Source organism: Rhodofomes roseus (genome assembly GCF_022264815.1).
Source record: "Rhodofomes roseus strain CIRM-BRFM 1785 chromosome Unknown C8Q71scaffold_8, whole genome shotgun sequence".
NCBI lineage: Eukaryota > Fungi > Basidiomycota > Agaricomycetes > Polyporales > Fomitopsidaceae > Rhodofomes > Rhodofomes roseus.
Genome location: NW_025952964.1, coordinates 949,722 through 966,359, shown reverse-complemented (window position 1 = coordinate 966,359; position 16,638 = coordinate 949,722). Strand labels below are relative to the sequence as shown.

The 16,638-nt window shown below is 54.3% G+C and overlaps 6 protein-coding genes across 6 annotated transcripts; 4 read left to right on the top strand and 2 right to left on the bottom strand.

The window, feature by feature from the left end:
• Positions 1-74: 74 nt before the first annotated feature.
• On the top strand, positions 75-3,038 carry C8Q71DRAFT_857035 (uncharacterized protein; the record flags this gene model as incomplete). Its single annotated transcript, XM_047927362.1, has 4 exons — positions 75-803; positions 852-1,873; positions 1,927-2,377; positions 2,436-3,038. The coding sequence occupies 4 exons, from the start codon at positions 75-77 to the stop codon at positions 3,036-3,038; spliced, it is 2,805 nt and encodes a 934-aa protein (XP_047779895.1).
• C8Q71DRAFT_847635 (P-loop containing nucleoside triphosphate hydrolase protein) lies at positions 3,030-6,168 on the bottom strand. The gene is made up of 3 exons (XM_047926664.1): positions 5,753-6,168; positions 4,675-5,695; positions 3,030-4,620 (listed from the first exon to the last, which is right to left on the bottom strand). Exons 1-3 carry the CDS (start codon positions 6,116-6,118, stop codon positions 3,047-3,049), a joined length of 2,961 nt encoding a protein of 986 aa, XP_047779894.1. The 5' UTR covers positions 6,119-6,168; the 3' UTR covers positions 3,030-3,046.
• Positions 6,169-6,964: 796 nt separating this feature from the next.
• On the top strand, positions 6,965-8,693 carry C8Q71DRAFT_564948 (alpha beta-hydrolase). Its single transcript, XM_047919393.1, has 6 exons — positions 6,965-7,365; positions 7,425-7,741; positions 7,794-7,991; positions 8,044-8,155; positions 8,212-8,370; positions 8,429-8,693. Exons 1-6 carry the CDS (start codon positions 7,147-7,149, stop codon positions 8,651-8,653), a joined length of 1,230 nt encoding a protein of 409 aa, XP_047779893.1. The 5' UTR covers positions 6,965-7,146; the 3' UTR covers positions 8,654-8,693.
• Positions 8,694-8,853: 160 nt separating this feature from the next.
• Positions 8,854-11,439, top strand: C8Q71DRAFT_847634 (uncharacterized protein). Its single transcript, XM_047926663.1, has 8 exons — positions 8,854-9,087; positions 9,156-9,468; positions 9,521-9,578; positions 9,639-9,713; positions 9,760-9,801; positions 9,848-10,460; positions 10,513-11,187; positions 11,248-11,439. The coding sequence occupies exons 1-8, from the start codon at positions 9,047-9,049 to the stop codon at positions 11,360-11,362; spliced, it is 1,932 nt and encodes a 643-aa protein (XP_047779892.1). The 5' UTR covers positions 8,854-9,046; the 3' UTR covers positions 11,363-11,439.
• A 7-nt stretch (positions 11,440-11,446) lies between these two features.
• Positions 11,447-14,167, bottom strand: C8Q71DRAFT_754851 (uncharacterized protein). Its single transcript, XM_047923513.1, has 9 exons — positions 13,845-14,167; positions 13,606-13,779; positions 13,473-13,554; positions 13,371-13,422; positions 13,245-13,319; positions 13,152-13,196; positions 12,448-13,096; positions 11,707-12,390; positions 11,447-11,655 (listed from the first exon to the last, which is right to left on the bottom strand). Exons 1-9 carry the CDS (start codon positions 13,889-13,891, stop codon positions 11,550-11,552), a joined length of 1,914 nt encoding a protein of 637 aa, XP_047779891.1. The 5' UTR covers positions 13,892-14,167; the 3' UTR covers positions 11,447-11,549.
• Positions 14,168-15,246: 1,079 nt separating this feature from the next.
• Positions 15,247-16,556, top strand: C8Q71DRAFT_754846 (deoxyribonuclease NucA/NucB-domain-containing protein). The gene is made up of 7 exons (XM_047923512.1): positions 15,247-15,484; positions 15,542-15,722; positions 15,800-15,824; positions 15,881-16,004; positions 16,078-16,163; positions 16,213-16,239; positions 16,290-16,556. Exons 1-7 carry the CDS (start codon positions 15,318-15,320, stop codon positions 16,463-16,465), a joined length of 786 nt encoding a protein of 261 aa, XP_047779890.1. The 5' UTR covers positions 15,247-15,317; the 3' UTR covers positions 16,466-16,556.
• The last annotated feature ends 82 nt before the right edge of the window (positions 16,557-16,638 follow it).

Below are 16,638 nucleotides of genomic sequence, written 5' to 3'. Positions count from 1 at the left end.
GAAGGTGTGAGGGTTGCTCGGAAGTGACCGTGCAGCATGCTGCGGCGAAAAAATGAGTGATAAGAGATGTATCAATGCCTCACTCGCTGAAGTTCGACAACACTTACTGGCAAGACATCCTGCCTGACGAAGTACGGAAGGCTCCCGACGATGAACGTATTCATTTGCTCGCATCGCTTCTTGTGTTCCTCAATGTCCCTGTCCACCGCTTCCTTGGCTTCATCTTTTCGAGTGACCACGAGGTTGTGAAGATTCGTGTTGGCCAATTCATGGGCTATCACAAGTCGATGTTCAATCCCGAGGATCGCTTCCAACCGCTCGGCTTGTTCAAGATGTGGCACGAGAAGTGGCCAAAGTCGAGGACGAACCTGATGGAACTAATTGTCCAGCCATATGCGAGGGACATAGCTCTGTCTGAGAGCAACCGTGTTATCCGAGACCGTCAACTGCAGATCCGGTTGAGCAAACTCACCGTGAACGGCATCCGGAATCTTCTCGCGCCTGGGAACGTCGCGATGCGGCTAGAGGAGCTGGCCCCATTCACGTCTAGCCTCCTCCATGTCTTCAGTGCTTCTCCGAACGAGTATCGCAGTGTGGTGCTCACCAAGAGAAAGGGTCGCAGAGGCCAGGACGATCAGACGAGGGGTGGCGCACAAGATGATGAAGACTCGGATGGGTGGGAGAGTGGCGAAGAGGTTGAAGAAGACTCGCCTGGCGAAGGAATGGCACCAGACGGAGAGGAGCCTAGGTTTGGAACTCAGTGGCGAAGGGTTTATGAAGGCTTCTCGCGCAACCCTAGCTTTGTAAGTCAAGCACAACATGGCAGTACCGTGGACTAAACCTTGTTTTAGGCGGTGCTTGTTGCTATCGCGTTGCTCGCGTTGGTTCGCAATCGTGCCACAAATGTGCTAGCCTTGCCGTTCGGGCTGTTCCTTGGTATTTCGGGCACGAGCTCCCGGGTTCTATCGGTCCTGAGCGATATGGGGCTGTCAGTATCCATCACGACCATCGAACGACTGAAGGAGCAGATTTCGAACGATGCTGCACAGCATGCTATCAATTTGCTGAAAAGCGACACAATGTTCTGCGTCATCCTCGACAATATCGATATCTATCTGCGGAAATTCCAAGAACGTATCACGAACCGTAACGCGATGATACACGCCACGAACGTTGCGGTCATTGCAATCAACAATGCAGACGCAGCTGCCCTGAATCTGCAGTCAAAGCTGGACTTACGTGGCAAGCGCATGACCGCACATTTTGACGACATCCGACCAACAGAGGATGATGGTAACCATATGCGAGTTGCGTTCGAAGGGCTGGTCGCAGGGATGCTGGTGCGGTACGCCCCTGGAAGCAAGAGCTGGGAGGACCGTCAGCAGTGGCTGGATACTATTGAAGGATATATGCCGAAGGACCGTCCATTACCGCCCGTGGTGACAGATACGCGCCCTCTTGGCGTGGTGGACGTCAACTCAGGCTCGAAGAAGGGGGTCATCGAGGCACTGCAGGAAATCCAGGAGAAGTCAACAGTTCCGAGGGAGAAGTGGTCAGAGCAGCCACGTGTATTCCAAGGCGACTGGCTTACAGTGTCAAATCTGCGAGCTGCGCGGCGGGAGCGCGTCGATGATGTAGATGCGATGGAGCGTCTGGAGTATGTTGAAGAAGTCAGCGCGCTATGGCATTTTGCGCTGAATTCGACCCACATGATCATGCGTGTCCACTTCGGGAATGCCGTTACCGACCACGCATCGCTCGCGAAGCACAAGGGGCTTCTCCAGCGTACGTGGGACGCGAAGAAGCCCAATTACGCCGCAGCAAAGGCGCTGATTCGCCATTCACTGATAGCACGTCTGCTTCACTGTGTAATGTGAGCGCGGCCATGTCAATATACTAAGTAGGTCACTCACGAATCTGCTTCAGGGTCATTGAAGGCTTCAAAAGGTGGTCAGACTTGACGAAGTGGAAGCCGGACCTGGACGACATCCAAAGAATAGCGCGGGAGATAGTGAGGCGGTACTCCACTGCCGGGGTGGCCCTGACTCAGGCGCAAGCCGCTGGGGACGATTGGTTCGCACACGAAGTGTACTTCATGCGAGATGCGCTCTTCTTCTGCCGCTTCGAACATGCGGTCAGTATCGCGGATGCCGGAGCTGTCTTACGGGTGTTGAAGTACTGGGCTTTCGCATTCCGCGGGGCCGGTCAACACAACTACGCAAGAGAGTGTGTTGACTTACTGATACGATGGAAATACGAGACAACAGATGCAATGCGCGCAGTCCTGGAGAAAGCGTGGTTTGTGAACCGGTGGGGCAAGCCCGGTCGATGGATCGCTGCGGACCTATATTTGGAGCAGTGTAACTACTGGGTCAAGGTGAGGCACTCATATTACTGGGCGCGTACAGGTCTGCAGCGCTGATGAGCGAGCACAGCGTGTTTACATAGCCCATGGCAATGGGGTGTCGATTGACTACATCATGAAGAAAGGGTCTGCATGCGTTGAAGCATTCCGCTTGACCTCTCACCTTTTTGCGAACTTCTTTGGAGACCCCGACCGGCACAGACGTTCGAAGGAAATTGCCTTCATCAATGACATGCGCATCTTGGTCGAGGGCATGATCGTCGATGGTGCGCATGTTGTGGCCGCTGGCAAGCACCATGTGCCTGCAGCTACATCGTCAAGGGGCAAAGGAAAGAAGAAAGCTGATTCGCCGCGTCGCTCTGCCGTTGCAGATGTTATGAGTCTCGGAGCGGAGATATGGCAGAATGGAAAGTTCACAGATTACGTACAGAGCACTGCATACGACCGAGAGCTAGGGTATCCCATTGCATCTGGAGAACTTGCTAATTCACGGAGCAATGACCATTCCACGCCATTCCACACAGACACTGCATTTGACAGTCAAGATAATCCACTACAATACGATAGCTATGTTGACTTACATGGAGACTCAGACGATCACACTACAAACGGTAGCACGTCAGGGGGGCTCGGTGGCGGTGGAGAGTTTGCAACGGGAACAGAAAATGACTGAAGACATCCTCATTTGTAGTACGAAGTATCGCTCGGATAGTTACTACTGGTACTATACGGAGAATGAACGGGCAAGTGATAATTACCCTGATAGTACATGTGCATCGAAGAGGAGTACGGCGTCGGTGCCGGCTGAGCAAGCCATGTGTCCCGAGACAGCGAGTACGTGCTACTAGCAGAACTTGGTGGAGGCCTGGGCGTACTAGTGGCACTACTATAGTATGGCGTTGGAGGTAAACTTGAACCGCTGGGCATCCCGCCGGGTATACCGTGACCTGAGGTTCCGTAAGGCGTTGACATGATTGATGCGGCAGCCGGAGGAAATGGATGATATGCAACTGGGAAGGGTGACGGCGGCATTGGCTGTACGCCCAGAGCCATATGTGGCCATCCGTGTGGCACTGACTGAGCTGGCCGAGGCGAGACATCAACAGGCGTCAAAGGTCGGGAGTGCACGGCTCGAGGCGAGACGTCAATAGGCGTCAAGGGTCGGGAACGCCCAGCTCGAGGCGAGACGTCCATGGGTGTCAAGGGCCGTGAGCGCGCAGCCCAAATTGGAGGCCTATAACGGGAGGTTGGGGTGGCCAATGGAGACATCCATGCCGGTGTGACGTGGACAGGATGGGGCAGAGTGAAGTGTGCTGCATGTGATTGTCCTGGCAGTCCTACAGAAGTGTGGGACGCACGGGGAGTGATGAATGGATCTGACCCGACATCTAACGGTGACGAGGCACTAGTTTGAGCCGCAAGGTCTGCACCCATCGACAAGCTGCGTAGCATGGCAGGCTGTACAGATGCCGAAGGGGAGTTAGTGAACTCTGGTTGCGTGATGCGAGGACGTGCAGCGGCGGGTGATGTACGGGCCTTCTTTCGACTTCGCCGCTGTGAAACAGGTGTCATGCCCAAGAGGGTGTTGTAGCGCCACGTCTCAATGACTGAGGTGAGGCTATTGAGGTCCGCGTCTGTCGCAGAATCCCACCGAATGATCTTGAGGACGTTCTGGGCATTGACCTCTGAGTCGTCAAGCCTCAGGATTCTCCTACTCTCCTCGACGAGTTGGGTAATGAACTTGGTCGGAAAGTCAACTTCGTACGACATGAAGAGATTGTCGTGTTGAGGATTGACTGCGTTCATGCGCCACTCCGTAAGCGCAGCCCGTAGTCGATCCTTGTCCTGCCGGGTCACTGAGATGTCGTGATTCAGCGGGATATTACCCGACTCGGAGGTACCCGTTGACGCCACAGAATGGGACCCAGACGCTGATGATTGTGATGTGATGGTTGTGGATCGTGTGCGAGTGCTCAGGACCGCGAGAGGTCGTATGAAATCGGCGGCATACATGGATAGGCGAGGGTCTTTGTCAGAGGCTGGTTGTATGATGTCAGGATGTGCCGGGCTGCAATGATTACAGCAGCGTGCGCGAGGCGGATGTCTCCCAACATCTAAGATGGTCCAGCGGAGCAACAAGGGAGACTTGTCAGAGCGGGACCCTGCCACAGGTTTGTCGGAGTTGTCGAGAGACCTATGCGTCGCTAGCCGTGTTTGCGGTTGGAAGGCGTCAACGAGGAAGCGATGTAGGCAGCCTGCACAGCAAGTTAGATAACACCATGAAGCGAAGTATCCCCGCCTGTACGCACTGTGCTCACACTCATCAGCTACATTGATGAACTTCTCCAGGTCGCTAGGCAGCCGTGCACGCTGGGTAGCACTTCGCTTGCTCTCTGGCTTGACCTTAGTAGACGACCGGCGCAGGCGCTGTACAGCCTGCACAGTGATCTGACTTGCGACAGGCGGAGGACGGAACGCCCATTGCGGGACTAGAAGCAGACAGACTGCCTGCGTCGTTCGGTCACGCCCTGCACGTCCCCAACGTTGTGCGACGACCGATAAGGAGCGCGGGCATTTCAAAACGACGATGTAGCGGATGTCCGGTACGTTGCAACCCATACCCGCCGCATCAGTGGCACAGAGAATGCGGTAGCGGCCACTCTGGAAGCGCTCCCATGCGAGCTTCTTAGCCGCCTCGGAGGCACCTGACGAGAAGGCATAGACCGTGTCTCGAAGGTGCGCAGGGAGGCACTTTCGGATTTGAGCCTTCATGTCGTGACATCCAGACTCTGAGTCGATGTAGATGATGGATTTCGGGATCTCGGAGGCCTGCGTGGCATCGGTGATGTTGGTAGGGAGGATATTAAGAAAGTCTGGCAGAGGATTCTGCGGATTGCGCAGCGCGCGCGTGACGAACAAGAGATTGGGCCGGTCCGCGCCAACATCGATGCCCCAGAAAGGGCGTAGGCCGAACGAAAGTGTGTCCCATAAGACATCGAACGTCGAAGTGGAACACGTTGCTGTACAAGCCACGAAAGGGATTTCGTGACCAGTATAGTGACGTAGTGTACTTAGACGGCGATAATGCCCCCTGAAGTCCTCCGCGCCCCACTCGTCTACACAATGCGCCTCGTCGATAATCACGGCTTGTAGGCGATCCCGGAAGCGATGGTCCTTCCAGAGCTTCGCGAACGACTCGGATTGTGCCATCTCCGGTGAGATGTAGATCATTTGAGCCTCCGTGCGTGCTGTCGTCCAGAGTGCCGCTGTACGAGAGTTATCCTCGTTGATCATGACGGCCTTGATACCCTTCAATTCGGCTTCCTTGACCTGGTCACCAGAGCACACTTCATCTCACACCTAGTAGAACAGTTGGGAACTACTTACCTGGTCCCCTTCAAGTGCCTTCAATGGGCTGATGACAATGACAACCTTCTTCTTCCCTCCTAGCACCGCCAGGCCCTGGAAAACCAGACTCTTTCCGTAGCCGGTCCCCGCGCAAAAAATGCTGTCGTAACCGCGTAGCACCTTGGAAATCAATTGAGCTTGCCATGGGTCCGGCTCAAACTCCAGCCGCAGCAATCTCTTGAGGTTCTCGTTGATTTTACCCTCCGAAAACTTTGACGACCTCGGCTTGACGCCCTGAGTCCTCTTCGGAGGTGTCTTGCGCCGCCGAGGCGTTCCAGGACTGCGAGTGGAGCTGCCTAGGGCCGGCGCGGGACGTCTGGGAGGCGTTCGTGGACTCTCAGACATTGCGACGCGTCGAGTCGTGGAGAGCCAAGGTGAGAGCGCAGAGAGAGCGCATAAGCGCCGAACAGCCGCACGCGTTCGGACGCGTTTACACAGCGCGTCTCGAAGACTCGCGCCGCGGCGGAGGCTCCCTCCTCATGTTGAGCTCATGTCAGGCTGAAAATACTGATGTAGGTTCATGTTAAGACCTTTATCCACCAGCCCTCGGCCTTCAGACGACGCAACTAGGCGTTGCGAATATCTTTTAGCGTAGCGAGCAACCATGCTGGTTTGGCCGTCCGAGCGCTGTTTTACGCAGGTAGTAGCACGACGTCTGAGAGGTCCGGTGACTTCGGAGTTGCTGGAGTACATTCCTATGCTTCGAAATAACATTTCAAACTGCGAGACCTAGTCAATTGGCGCGTCTTCTCAACCACCAGACAGGCCGCAACAAACCCCCCAGTTGGACCGATCTTGAAGCAAGCCCCTCCTCACGTCGGTGTGCGGAGCACGAAATACCACGTGGAGGAGGCGGCTTGTTCCGAACCTAGCGCTTACATTGGTTTCAAGTTGTTGGTTGCTCACCCGCGGTGCTGACATTCTCTAAAATCGCCTTGATCACTCGGTGGTCGTTCACGACATTCTTATTGTTGCTTCATTTACTGCTCTCGTATCAAACGGTAATGCTCAAAGAGATTGACGCATACGTGGTGAGTAGGTTCGCGATTCTGATCGCGAAGCAATCGCATGCTGCACTGCTGTTGAGGCTAACGTTCTAGGAGGATCCCCTTTTACAGGTCAATGATCGCTCTGACCGTTGCTGACTTGGCTGACCTGGCTGAGCACCCGGAATTATCTAGCAAGCCTCTCGCTGTCATCATGAACTGAACTAAGGAATGAAAGACAGCCGCGGCTCAGGCTGACACTCAACATATCCTCCAGCCCCAACTCCGGCTGGTATAAAGAGCGTCGCGATTCGTCCTGCCTGGGTCATCACCGCTCATATTCCTTCCCTCACCCGCTGGTCATTAGCTCTCGACTTCCGCCTCACCATGATCACCTCTGTGCGCTACTTGTCTCTGCTCACCTCGCTCACCGCTATTGCAGCGTCGGTCCCGGCTGCTAGAGCGGATGGCCCGGCAGGTTCTGGTGCAGGATACAACACGTCTCGTGTCGGGCCGGACAACGCCAACTGCACTCGCCAGATTTACCAGCTGGACCTCACGAGCAGCAACGTTGTCTTCCAGAACGTCGACCACAATGCAAACCAGGTACGCACATACCTCTACCACTGTTGATAAGTTACCCATGACTGAGATGCGGGTTTTAGACGTACATCACGTCGCTCTTCCAGACATTCCTGCCGTCGATGAGCAACTTCACTGGGATGTACGAAAGCTCTCAGCAGCAGAACGTCGTCAACAACTACTCCCTCTCAGGCACGCTGTGCACCCCGAAGAACGGCACGAAGAACCCTTCCCACGTCCAGTACCTCATTCACGGTGTCGGATTTGACTCGAGCTACTGGGACTTCGCTGCAAGCGAAGAGTACAGCTACGTTCGCGCTGCGGCTGACGCCGGCTACACGACCTTCCGTTATGACCGCCTCGGGACGGGTCTATCTGAGAAGCCATCCGATGCATACAAGTAAGTGTATCCTTTACATGATAGACGAAACGCAGCTGACGCGCGTTGTCAGTGTGGTGCAATCCCCGACGGACCTCGCTATCGCCATCAGATTCGCACAGATGCTCCGGAGCGGCGACATCGGAGGCCAGAAGTTCGACAAGATCGTTGGCGTCGGACACAGCTACGGATCGGTGCAGGTGCAGGCGATAACCGCGCACGTCCCTACTGCCTTGGACGCTGCGCTCCTGCAGGGCTTCTCTAACAACGGGTATGTCTGCCATCGAGCGTATCATACCGTCACGATCTAATATATTGTATAGCACCGGCCAAGGTCCCTTCCTCGCAGGCGGCTCGTACTCGATTGCCACTGAGGTCTTTCCCGACCGATTCTCTGCGGACGAACTGACCAATGCCTACCTCGTCACGGCTGTCGTACGTCAAGGAACCCTCTCAACCCTGCTATCGGAGCGCTGACCTTCGCCTTACAGCCGCAAGCCAACCAGTTCGACTTCTTCTACTTCCCTTACTTCTCGGCCGCCGCGTTCAACCTCACCCGTGCGACCGAACAGCCCGCGACGCAAGGCGTGCTCTTCACGCAGACCGCCATCATGGGCACCGCACACGAGTTCACCGGGCCCGTCCACGTTGTATGTCCCCTCTCTCCCTCTCCCATCCGCAAAGTCCACTCACTGTGCTACGTGATAGGTCACGGGCGCACAGGACCTCCCCTTCTGCTACCGCGACTGCTACGCCGTCCCGCCGGACGCGAAGTACCCGAACATCCCGGCGTACGCGCAGGAGCTCTACCCGAAGACGAGCAACTTCTCGGTGTATATCCCCGCAAACACGGGCCATGCGGTTAACCAGCACTACTCTGCGCCGGATGTGTACCAGGAGATGCTGGCATTCGTCGACAGTGCGCTGATGTGATTTTGTAGAACGTGACTGTATGGAAGTACTATTTCTCATTTGCTGTGCGATGAGTGAAGGCGCGTTTCCGCCAATGACGCCTGGTGTACGTTGTGCGCGAGGCACACGTGGTGGCTGGATCATCACGACTTCCATCGACTCGAACTCCGAGTAGGCCGCTCAACGCAGTATCAGTATCAGTACTAGGTATGATGATCAACGCCGTGGGTTCTAGCTGCTTTCTGTGCGATACAGTCCTCGCATTCACTCCAGGCCAATTTGCATCAGCTATCTAGTGTGACTCAGCGATCCACTGCATAACCCGCTCCTCAACGGACAACTTACTCAAAGTCAATCCCGGACCCGAGATTACTATTAGCTCTACAGCCCTACAGCTCCTCATCCCGTGCGGCCATGTCTGTTTCAACAATGGACGTCGCTGTACTAGTTACTGGGTGAGTTACATCGGTATAGCATTCGATCAGTTTGCTAAGGGTAGCCCCGGGGATGCCGCCACTTACAGCGAATTCAATGAGACCTCGTTGCTCTTTCTGGATACCCTCAATGTCCGCGAGACTGCTAAGTATCTGATCCTTGATGGGTCGCAAGCAGAATATGTACGTCGGTATGTGCAACGAGCAGACATCCTCGATGCCCAAACATACGTCGAGCAAGACGGCAAACGGGACCAGTCAGTATTCCGAGCTTCAAGGCTTGACACATCTACACTGAACGGCATGGATTACAGGCAAAGCGGTGGGCTTATCTTGATACCGGGGCATAAGGGTATCATATTGAAGGACGATCCCGTGCGGAATAGGGTTGTTCGATCATTGGTATGTGCCACTACTCATAGAATGCTCCAGCTCGTGCTTATAGAATACGAAGTACCGCGAGCCTGAGTCAGCCTGGTTCAACATGATTGCAACAGGTACCGGTAGACTGGGTAAGACAATGAAAAAGTGCAGAAGTATGGCCGCTGACACTAGTTCTCCTCTACCGATAGTCATTGCTGCCTCTGGGCTCCTGCAGAACAGGATTGCCTCATCCGCTTCCCTCAACCTGGATGAGAACTACATAGGTATGTCTTTCACACGCTCATGAGCTCTATCTCATTGATTATATAGGCCTGGCAGCGGGATGGCGAAGCGAAGAGATCATCCGTGACAGTGAGTATGTCCCAATTGTGCGCTAGCTTTGCCGACGTGTCATTAGTATCCATTTGGACGGCGAAAGACTCTACAACCACACTCAGATCACTAGCATTTTCATACAAAGCCGTCTTCAGGATGCCCGACCAGTTCCCGCCACACGCCTTCGACCACTATCGTTCCCCCTCAATACCGACAATCTCTATTGGCACCCCCGGCGAAAATGTCGCCCGTATAATCGCTGAGCAATCGTCTTCGGAAGCGAAGAGCTTCATCAGCAGCGTGGCTCTCTTCGCTGTCCGCCTGGGCTTAGAGGGGCATGTATCGGCCTGCAGCACCGTCATACTCTCACTGCTGGCCCTGTTCCCTAACGCTCGCGAGCACTGGGGCCCGAGAATCGCCATGTCTCTTGAAGCAATTTGGCGGAAAATGGGCGAGAGACCGTCTGTACCGTGGGAGATCACCCCCGAGGAGCTGGGGATCTGGGACGAGGATGCACGCGAAGGGTACCACATCCCACCTGAGGAAGAAGATCGATTGGAAGCTCTCGAGGAGCTCAAGGTCCGCGTGTCCCTCGGACAGGAAAAATGGCTTTACCCGTATACAACTGAAGGTGCAATCGTGATGGCGTTGCAGGCGGGTTGGATTGACGAAGCTCGTGAGTGGATGACTATGTTGTGAGTCATGTTCTCTCAGTCCACAATTCTATACGCTGATCTTGTGAAATAGTGTGAAAACCGCTCTGATCCAGGACAACGGATGGTATTACGGCGTTGGAGGGTGCCAAACACTTGTCGACTTCGCCCTCACTGGCATCGTCGTCGAGATCACCGGGCACACCGCGTCGCAAGCGGAGCAGGATGCAGCTACCATCAGGCAAGCTCTCCTGAACTTCCCGAAGTCATCAGCCATAGTCGACGAACAGAAGCGTTTAACCGCAGAGAGGTTCGCGAAGGCCTCGTGGCCGGTCCTTGTGCGTATACTGGACATATGCAAGCTCGACATCGACGAGACGGCTCTACGCCCGCCTGCATCTCCATCAGCCATACTTGAGGCTGAGGAGCGCCTAGGGGTTGAGCTTCCATCGGATTACAAGGAGTTCTTGCTTATCTCTAATGGCATGGAGGACCTATCGGTAGAGTCTGCACCCAGGTTCCAACGCGTGGAAGAACTGTGCTGGCAGAGTCCCGAGAAGCTCGGCCTGGACTGGGTCCGCGTAACCCTTGGATGTGAGGTGGACCTCGCAGAAGAAGAGCAGCTGCCGAGCATGAAACGCGTCCTGGACCTCACAGGCGGTGGCGAGGCAGCTATGTGGTACGTCGAACCTGACACAGTCGAGGAGGCAATCGAAGCACTCAAGCGTTTGGGCCGGTCGGACGAGGCAGTTGGTAGACGCGACTGGCGGTGAGCATATCATGGATGAGAATTTTGTTAACTTAGACCTAATTTATGTTGCATGCACAGACCAGTTCACTTCCTTCACTGGGCTCCGGAAACAAAGTACTACAGAAGGTTCAGGGATTATATCGAGGAGGTAGCGCAGGAAGCTGAGAAGGCTGGCGCAAAGCTAGTTGCTTGACCTCTACGGTATTAACCTCTAGCATATGGTCGACCATTCTGTGCTAGTCAGCAATCGGACGAGCAAGCGAGTTTACCATAGATATCACCGTTCAATACCATGGCATTGAGAGATAGCATTGATACTTCAAATACATGTTCCTGACCTGACTGGCTCAAACTGACACAGCAGATCTAGACCGCGATCTTCATCTTCCACCTGCCTTGTCAGCCTTCTGCGCAAGACCCTCCATATACCCCCGGAAGCTTTTCAGCCATCTTAAGTCCGGCATATGACTAGCCCAGAAAACCGCTCTATAACACTGAGATTAGCTTGTGCAGCACCTTTCCGCCGATTGGACGCACCGCCACCCAGGCTGCCCGACGACTCCGTCGCTCCGTCCTTCAGCTCGCAGGACACGAATCGCCTCTGCAACGGTCTCCGGGTCTACAAACCACACTTGCTCCTCGCATTCCGGATCCGAGACCACGAGCACGCGGCCCATCTTCGGCAGACGGTCATACTCAGCGGGGTCCGTCTTGCACCCGAGGTCGACACGAAACTCGTCCAAGCCAAGCTCCGCCGCGTTATCCCATTCGAGCTCTTGCACGGACTGGAACCCTGGTGCGTCGATGGAAGGCATGAATTCGATGCCGTTGGAGACGAGCAAGAATTGTTTATAGTCCTCGGGGAGCGCGACACCGAGCCTCTCCTCCGCTTGTTTGATGGCCGACGGCGAAGCAGGAGGCTTAATCAACGTGTCGTGCTGTTCCCACTTGAGGACGTCGAGCATGGGGACTAAAGTGCTCCACGGTAGGTCAGCGATGCTCTGTGAAGAGACGCGCTGCTCGTCCAGGGCAACAACGGAGGAGGTACGCAAGGACTGCAGTGCCTGCCTCACGACCTCAGCGTCGTGGTTCGCTTGCTCGAATGTGCGCCCAGTTACCTGAGCGACGATCCCTGTCCTGGACAGTCGGATCAACGGCCGCCAGCGCGCGATATCGAACGTCCAGACGTCACGCATGTCGCTTTTCGAAGCGGTTTGTACCCTAGTGTTGGATGTCAGTAGGTGAACAGACTAGACCCCGCGAGGATCGATAGCGTACAATTTCAACATCCATTCACGAGCTTGGTCGTCCCAGCCAGCATCGAGCGCCATTGTGATCGCGCCTGCCAGAGTGTACGGTGTGAGGTACCAGTCCCCATCGATGGTTATGCGGAGCTTGATAGACTCAAGGATGTCTTCACGGTCTTCATCCGCAGGTAACTGGTAGCTGGATCGGACCTCGAGTTCCCAGCGGTCAAGGTCCTCCAAGGAAGGCACATTCCACGGTACTGAGGGCCTCTGGCCAGAGCTTTCCCACATGTACTCGATCGACCGCATGCACGGCTCGCCCAGGCTCTCGAGGGCATTGGGAAGGGCTTTGAGTAGTGTGAGCAAGACAGAATTGCACGCGTCCGTAAAGCCCTCGAGACCCAGACGTATGGCGAAATGGAAGATGAGATTTGAGGCCTGATCCACATCCGAGGACGAAAGATCTGCTAATTCTGCAGCAAGGTCTTCGCCGGATGCCAGAGCGGCAGGGGTAGACGTGTCTGTCGGCGTATCGACGAGGCGACGAGGCGAGTACCCTAAGTGTTTGCGCGCGACAGAACTTGGGAAGATGCTGCTTATTCCGCCGTGACGAGCTGCCTTGTACAAAATTGCGAGTGTCTTCAAAGACCCCGGGGTGTCCGTTGCTGTCCAGAATTGGACTGAGAATAGTGCGCGTTCAATACTGACGATGTAGATAAGAATAGAAGTGCTCACCGTCGCGAATGACATCGGCATCGGCATCCCAAGCCCTCGCCGTTGCTGATGTAAAACGTCAATTGCGGGACGTCATCCCTACGATGGACGTACTCATGTATTGCTCATTGAGGTCGAGTGATGCAGCAGATACGACTCTCTCCTTCAACAGCCCAGAAGCTGCAAGTACTATAGAATAGTCGGTGACTCGTTCATCGAATGCTGATCACGATAACCTACATAGGCGAGCAGTCCCTGTGGATATGATATCCAATCCGACACCACCACCATACTGCCATGCCGTTAAGGGCAGTGCGTCGAGAACGTATGAGTCCCACTTACGATAGATCGTATAACATTGGCTAAGGGCTCCAGGTCCAGTCCTAGGACATCCGCCGTTCCCGGAATAAACAATAGGTCGTAGCTTGAAGCATGCTCATTGGCTTGAACACATCCTCACATCCGGAGTGCTTACCTTCCGCGATCTGCCTGCGCTAGAAATGACGCCACAGAAATGATCACTGCTTGCTCTACGTTGAAGTGGTGTCGGATAGCATCGTGCTGCGAGTCCTGGAAAGTCAGATACGTCGACTCTTTGCGAACGCGAAGGATGTTCAGAGGTATCAGAACATCTGAGCTAGGTAGCGCTCTGTTGAGAACACCGAGGAGTTAGATGTCTTTTACCACAGGAATTCGTGTGACGATAGTACCTACCCGGGCGCAAGCAAAACCAATGTCTTCGGCTTAGAAATGGAGACCATCGTGAAGGAGAGCGTGGCGGTAGTAGAGTGAGTATGAATGTCGAGGTCTTCCGTGTGTACTCTCAAGACGCACTGCTCGACGGTCTATCAGGAAGCCAGAAGCCGGCGGCCTGATTGAGTTCTGCCAGTGGACTTCTAGTATTTCATGGCCGCTGTTATACAACCACCGCCCCGCACTGCCCTGTGCTGTGAGTCAGACATCGCACTGTTCCATTTTCATCAGGATGTCACAACCACAAAGATGCGCGCATGTTGTCAGATGAAAGTTGCGGAGGAAGGTGAACTTCAAGAAGCGGACACGCAATCGCGCAAACCAGGCCAGCGGTGGCGGCGAGCGCCTATCGCAGTGGCGCCAGCGCTCAGCGCTCAGCTGGCAAACCGTGGCCCCTGAAGCTGAAGCTCGAAGGCCTGACCCATCTTGTGGCGGCCACAGTGGTTGGCAATGGCATCGACTTCCAGGCATCGAAACTCATCTGAAAGAGCTACAATTAGACCGATCACATCTCACGAGCATAGCAACTGCGGTGGTGCTGATTCACTCGATGTTCGCGCTTCGAGCGAGGCACTGCCAGTGGCAGCAAATATAAACGTCACGGTAACTAGTAGGCTCGTCCGACGACCCCGAACTCGGAGAATTGCCAAAGGTGCGGCGGTACGCTCAAGTTGTTGGCGTTCAAGTGGCGCTCACATAGGACACTGAGACTAGAATATACACTTGGACACTTTTGCATCGTGCGACTCGTCTCAAGACATGCGGTGACACCACTGCTAGTGTTTCCAGTTCGCGTCGCACTGGCCTGTGCCATCCCGGAGTGGACTGAATGATGAGGTACAGAACGTGACGGGATCGACAGGTAAGCAGTCGCACAACTTATATTGCCAATTTCTGAGGATAATCAGAACTGTTGGTAGCACATAGGATACACGATACATCAAGGAGGTCAACTGTCACTGAGACTCGTGCATTGTAGCCACCTTTCGTGGGCAATCATCGGACCATGACGACTGCACTGAATGGCATCTGTACAGCTTTCCTCAACTATATGCGATGTTGTCTCGTTACCGTTTGATGCTATTGACCAGAATTTAGAATCATAACGAGAGACGTTGACCCAGAGATGGTCTGTCGGCGCGAAACAGATGTGGTCGTCATTGGAGCATCCGCAATATCCAAAACCTCACCTGTCAGCGCGCGCTACTCGTCATCCCCTTCATGCCTGTACTAAGTGGTGAGAAGACCCCATCTGCTTCAGGATGCCGCGCATGTCTATTCATGCAGCAACACAAAATTGGATACGCTATGTGGGACGACGTATAAAGCGCACTTCCAAGGTATGTTGGTCCCCAGGCCGGTCCTATTGTTTTTATCTCTATCTTCGCTGCATTTTAATATCCTTCTCCTCACGACCTACATTTCATTTTCGCTATGGCCCGCATTCCATTCTTCTTAACTCTGTTGTGTCTGTCACTATCCGTCTTCGCGGTATCATCTAGCAAGTGTAAAGTTGGCAAGCGTGCGGGGACGACGGCAGCTCTCGAGGCCCGCACCTGCGAGAATGAAGACGGCGAAGACGGCTCTGGAGGCTGTGACCCGTGCGTATTCCACATGGCATCTACATGGTCAATGTATCGCCTGACAATACCTCTCAGATGTGATGACAAGTGCGAGACAAACAAACGGTCGCTGGAAGACGAAGACATCTCAGTTAGGACCATCTACGGGAATGCCACCGTCCCTTGGGAAGAAGGAGAGACCGTCCGATGGCACATCCTGTCAGCACGTCAGAACAAGCAGCTCGTCTTCAACTGCAAGAGAATTCCTGACATTTGCGTGAGTCGTTCTCTCGGGCATCACCATGCCTTATTGCTGACACTTACTCCTGACACCTTCCGGTATACGACATGCAGCAAAATATGTGCTTCGGCATTGAATGTAGTGTTTTCCAGGGAACAGGCACAAGGGCGAGGCTGACTGCCAGCATCCTATAGGCGCCAATCCGAAGTTGCCCAGCACTTTGACAAAGAGCAGCGATACGAAGACTTGCCGGGACGCGCGGAAGCGTAACACCTGTGGCGCAACAAATCCGAACCGATGCAGCGCCAAATTTCCAGGGTATGTGTAACGATGACCACGTAGCCTAGCTCGCTGATTGTCATTGCGATGATGCCCTCAACTCTCCCTTCAGAAATGCGGGCAAGATCAAGGACATGTCCTGTGATGAGTATCCTTTTGCAAGTACTCGTGAAGGACAGACTCTGCAAGCTGTTACACGTGAGTTTCCTCAAGAGGAAGATAGTCACATCATTGACATCTTCCTCAGGCTGCGTCCCAAAGGAACAGAACAGCAGTAAGTCTCGTGTATCTTAACTTGTGCAAACTTTCACCTAGTCGACACAGGTCAAGGAGGCCAGATCAGCGGTCTCTACAAGAAGATAACCCAAGGCACTCAGTTCGACGTCCGATTCGACTTCAAGGGCGATGGACAAGGTGCTCTACCTGGGGCGCCGGGAGCCACAGGCTATTGCGCGGCCAACAGGATCTGCGCACTCTCAGGATATCAGAAGGATCAATGAGTCGCAACTCTATACATTACTAGCCCATCTTCAGTGTGATCTACGTAGATCTCCTAGTCCCGCATCCAGAATCCAAGATGCAAATTGGATAGTTGCTAGTAGAGATCAATGTCCGAAGGGCGAAGCAAGCGTAGTCAGTATATCCCTCATTGCTGCAGCTGAGCCCCTGCCTT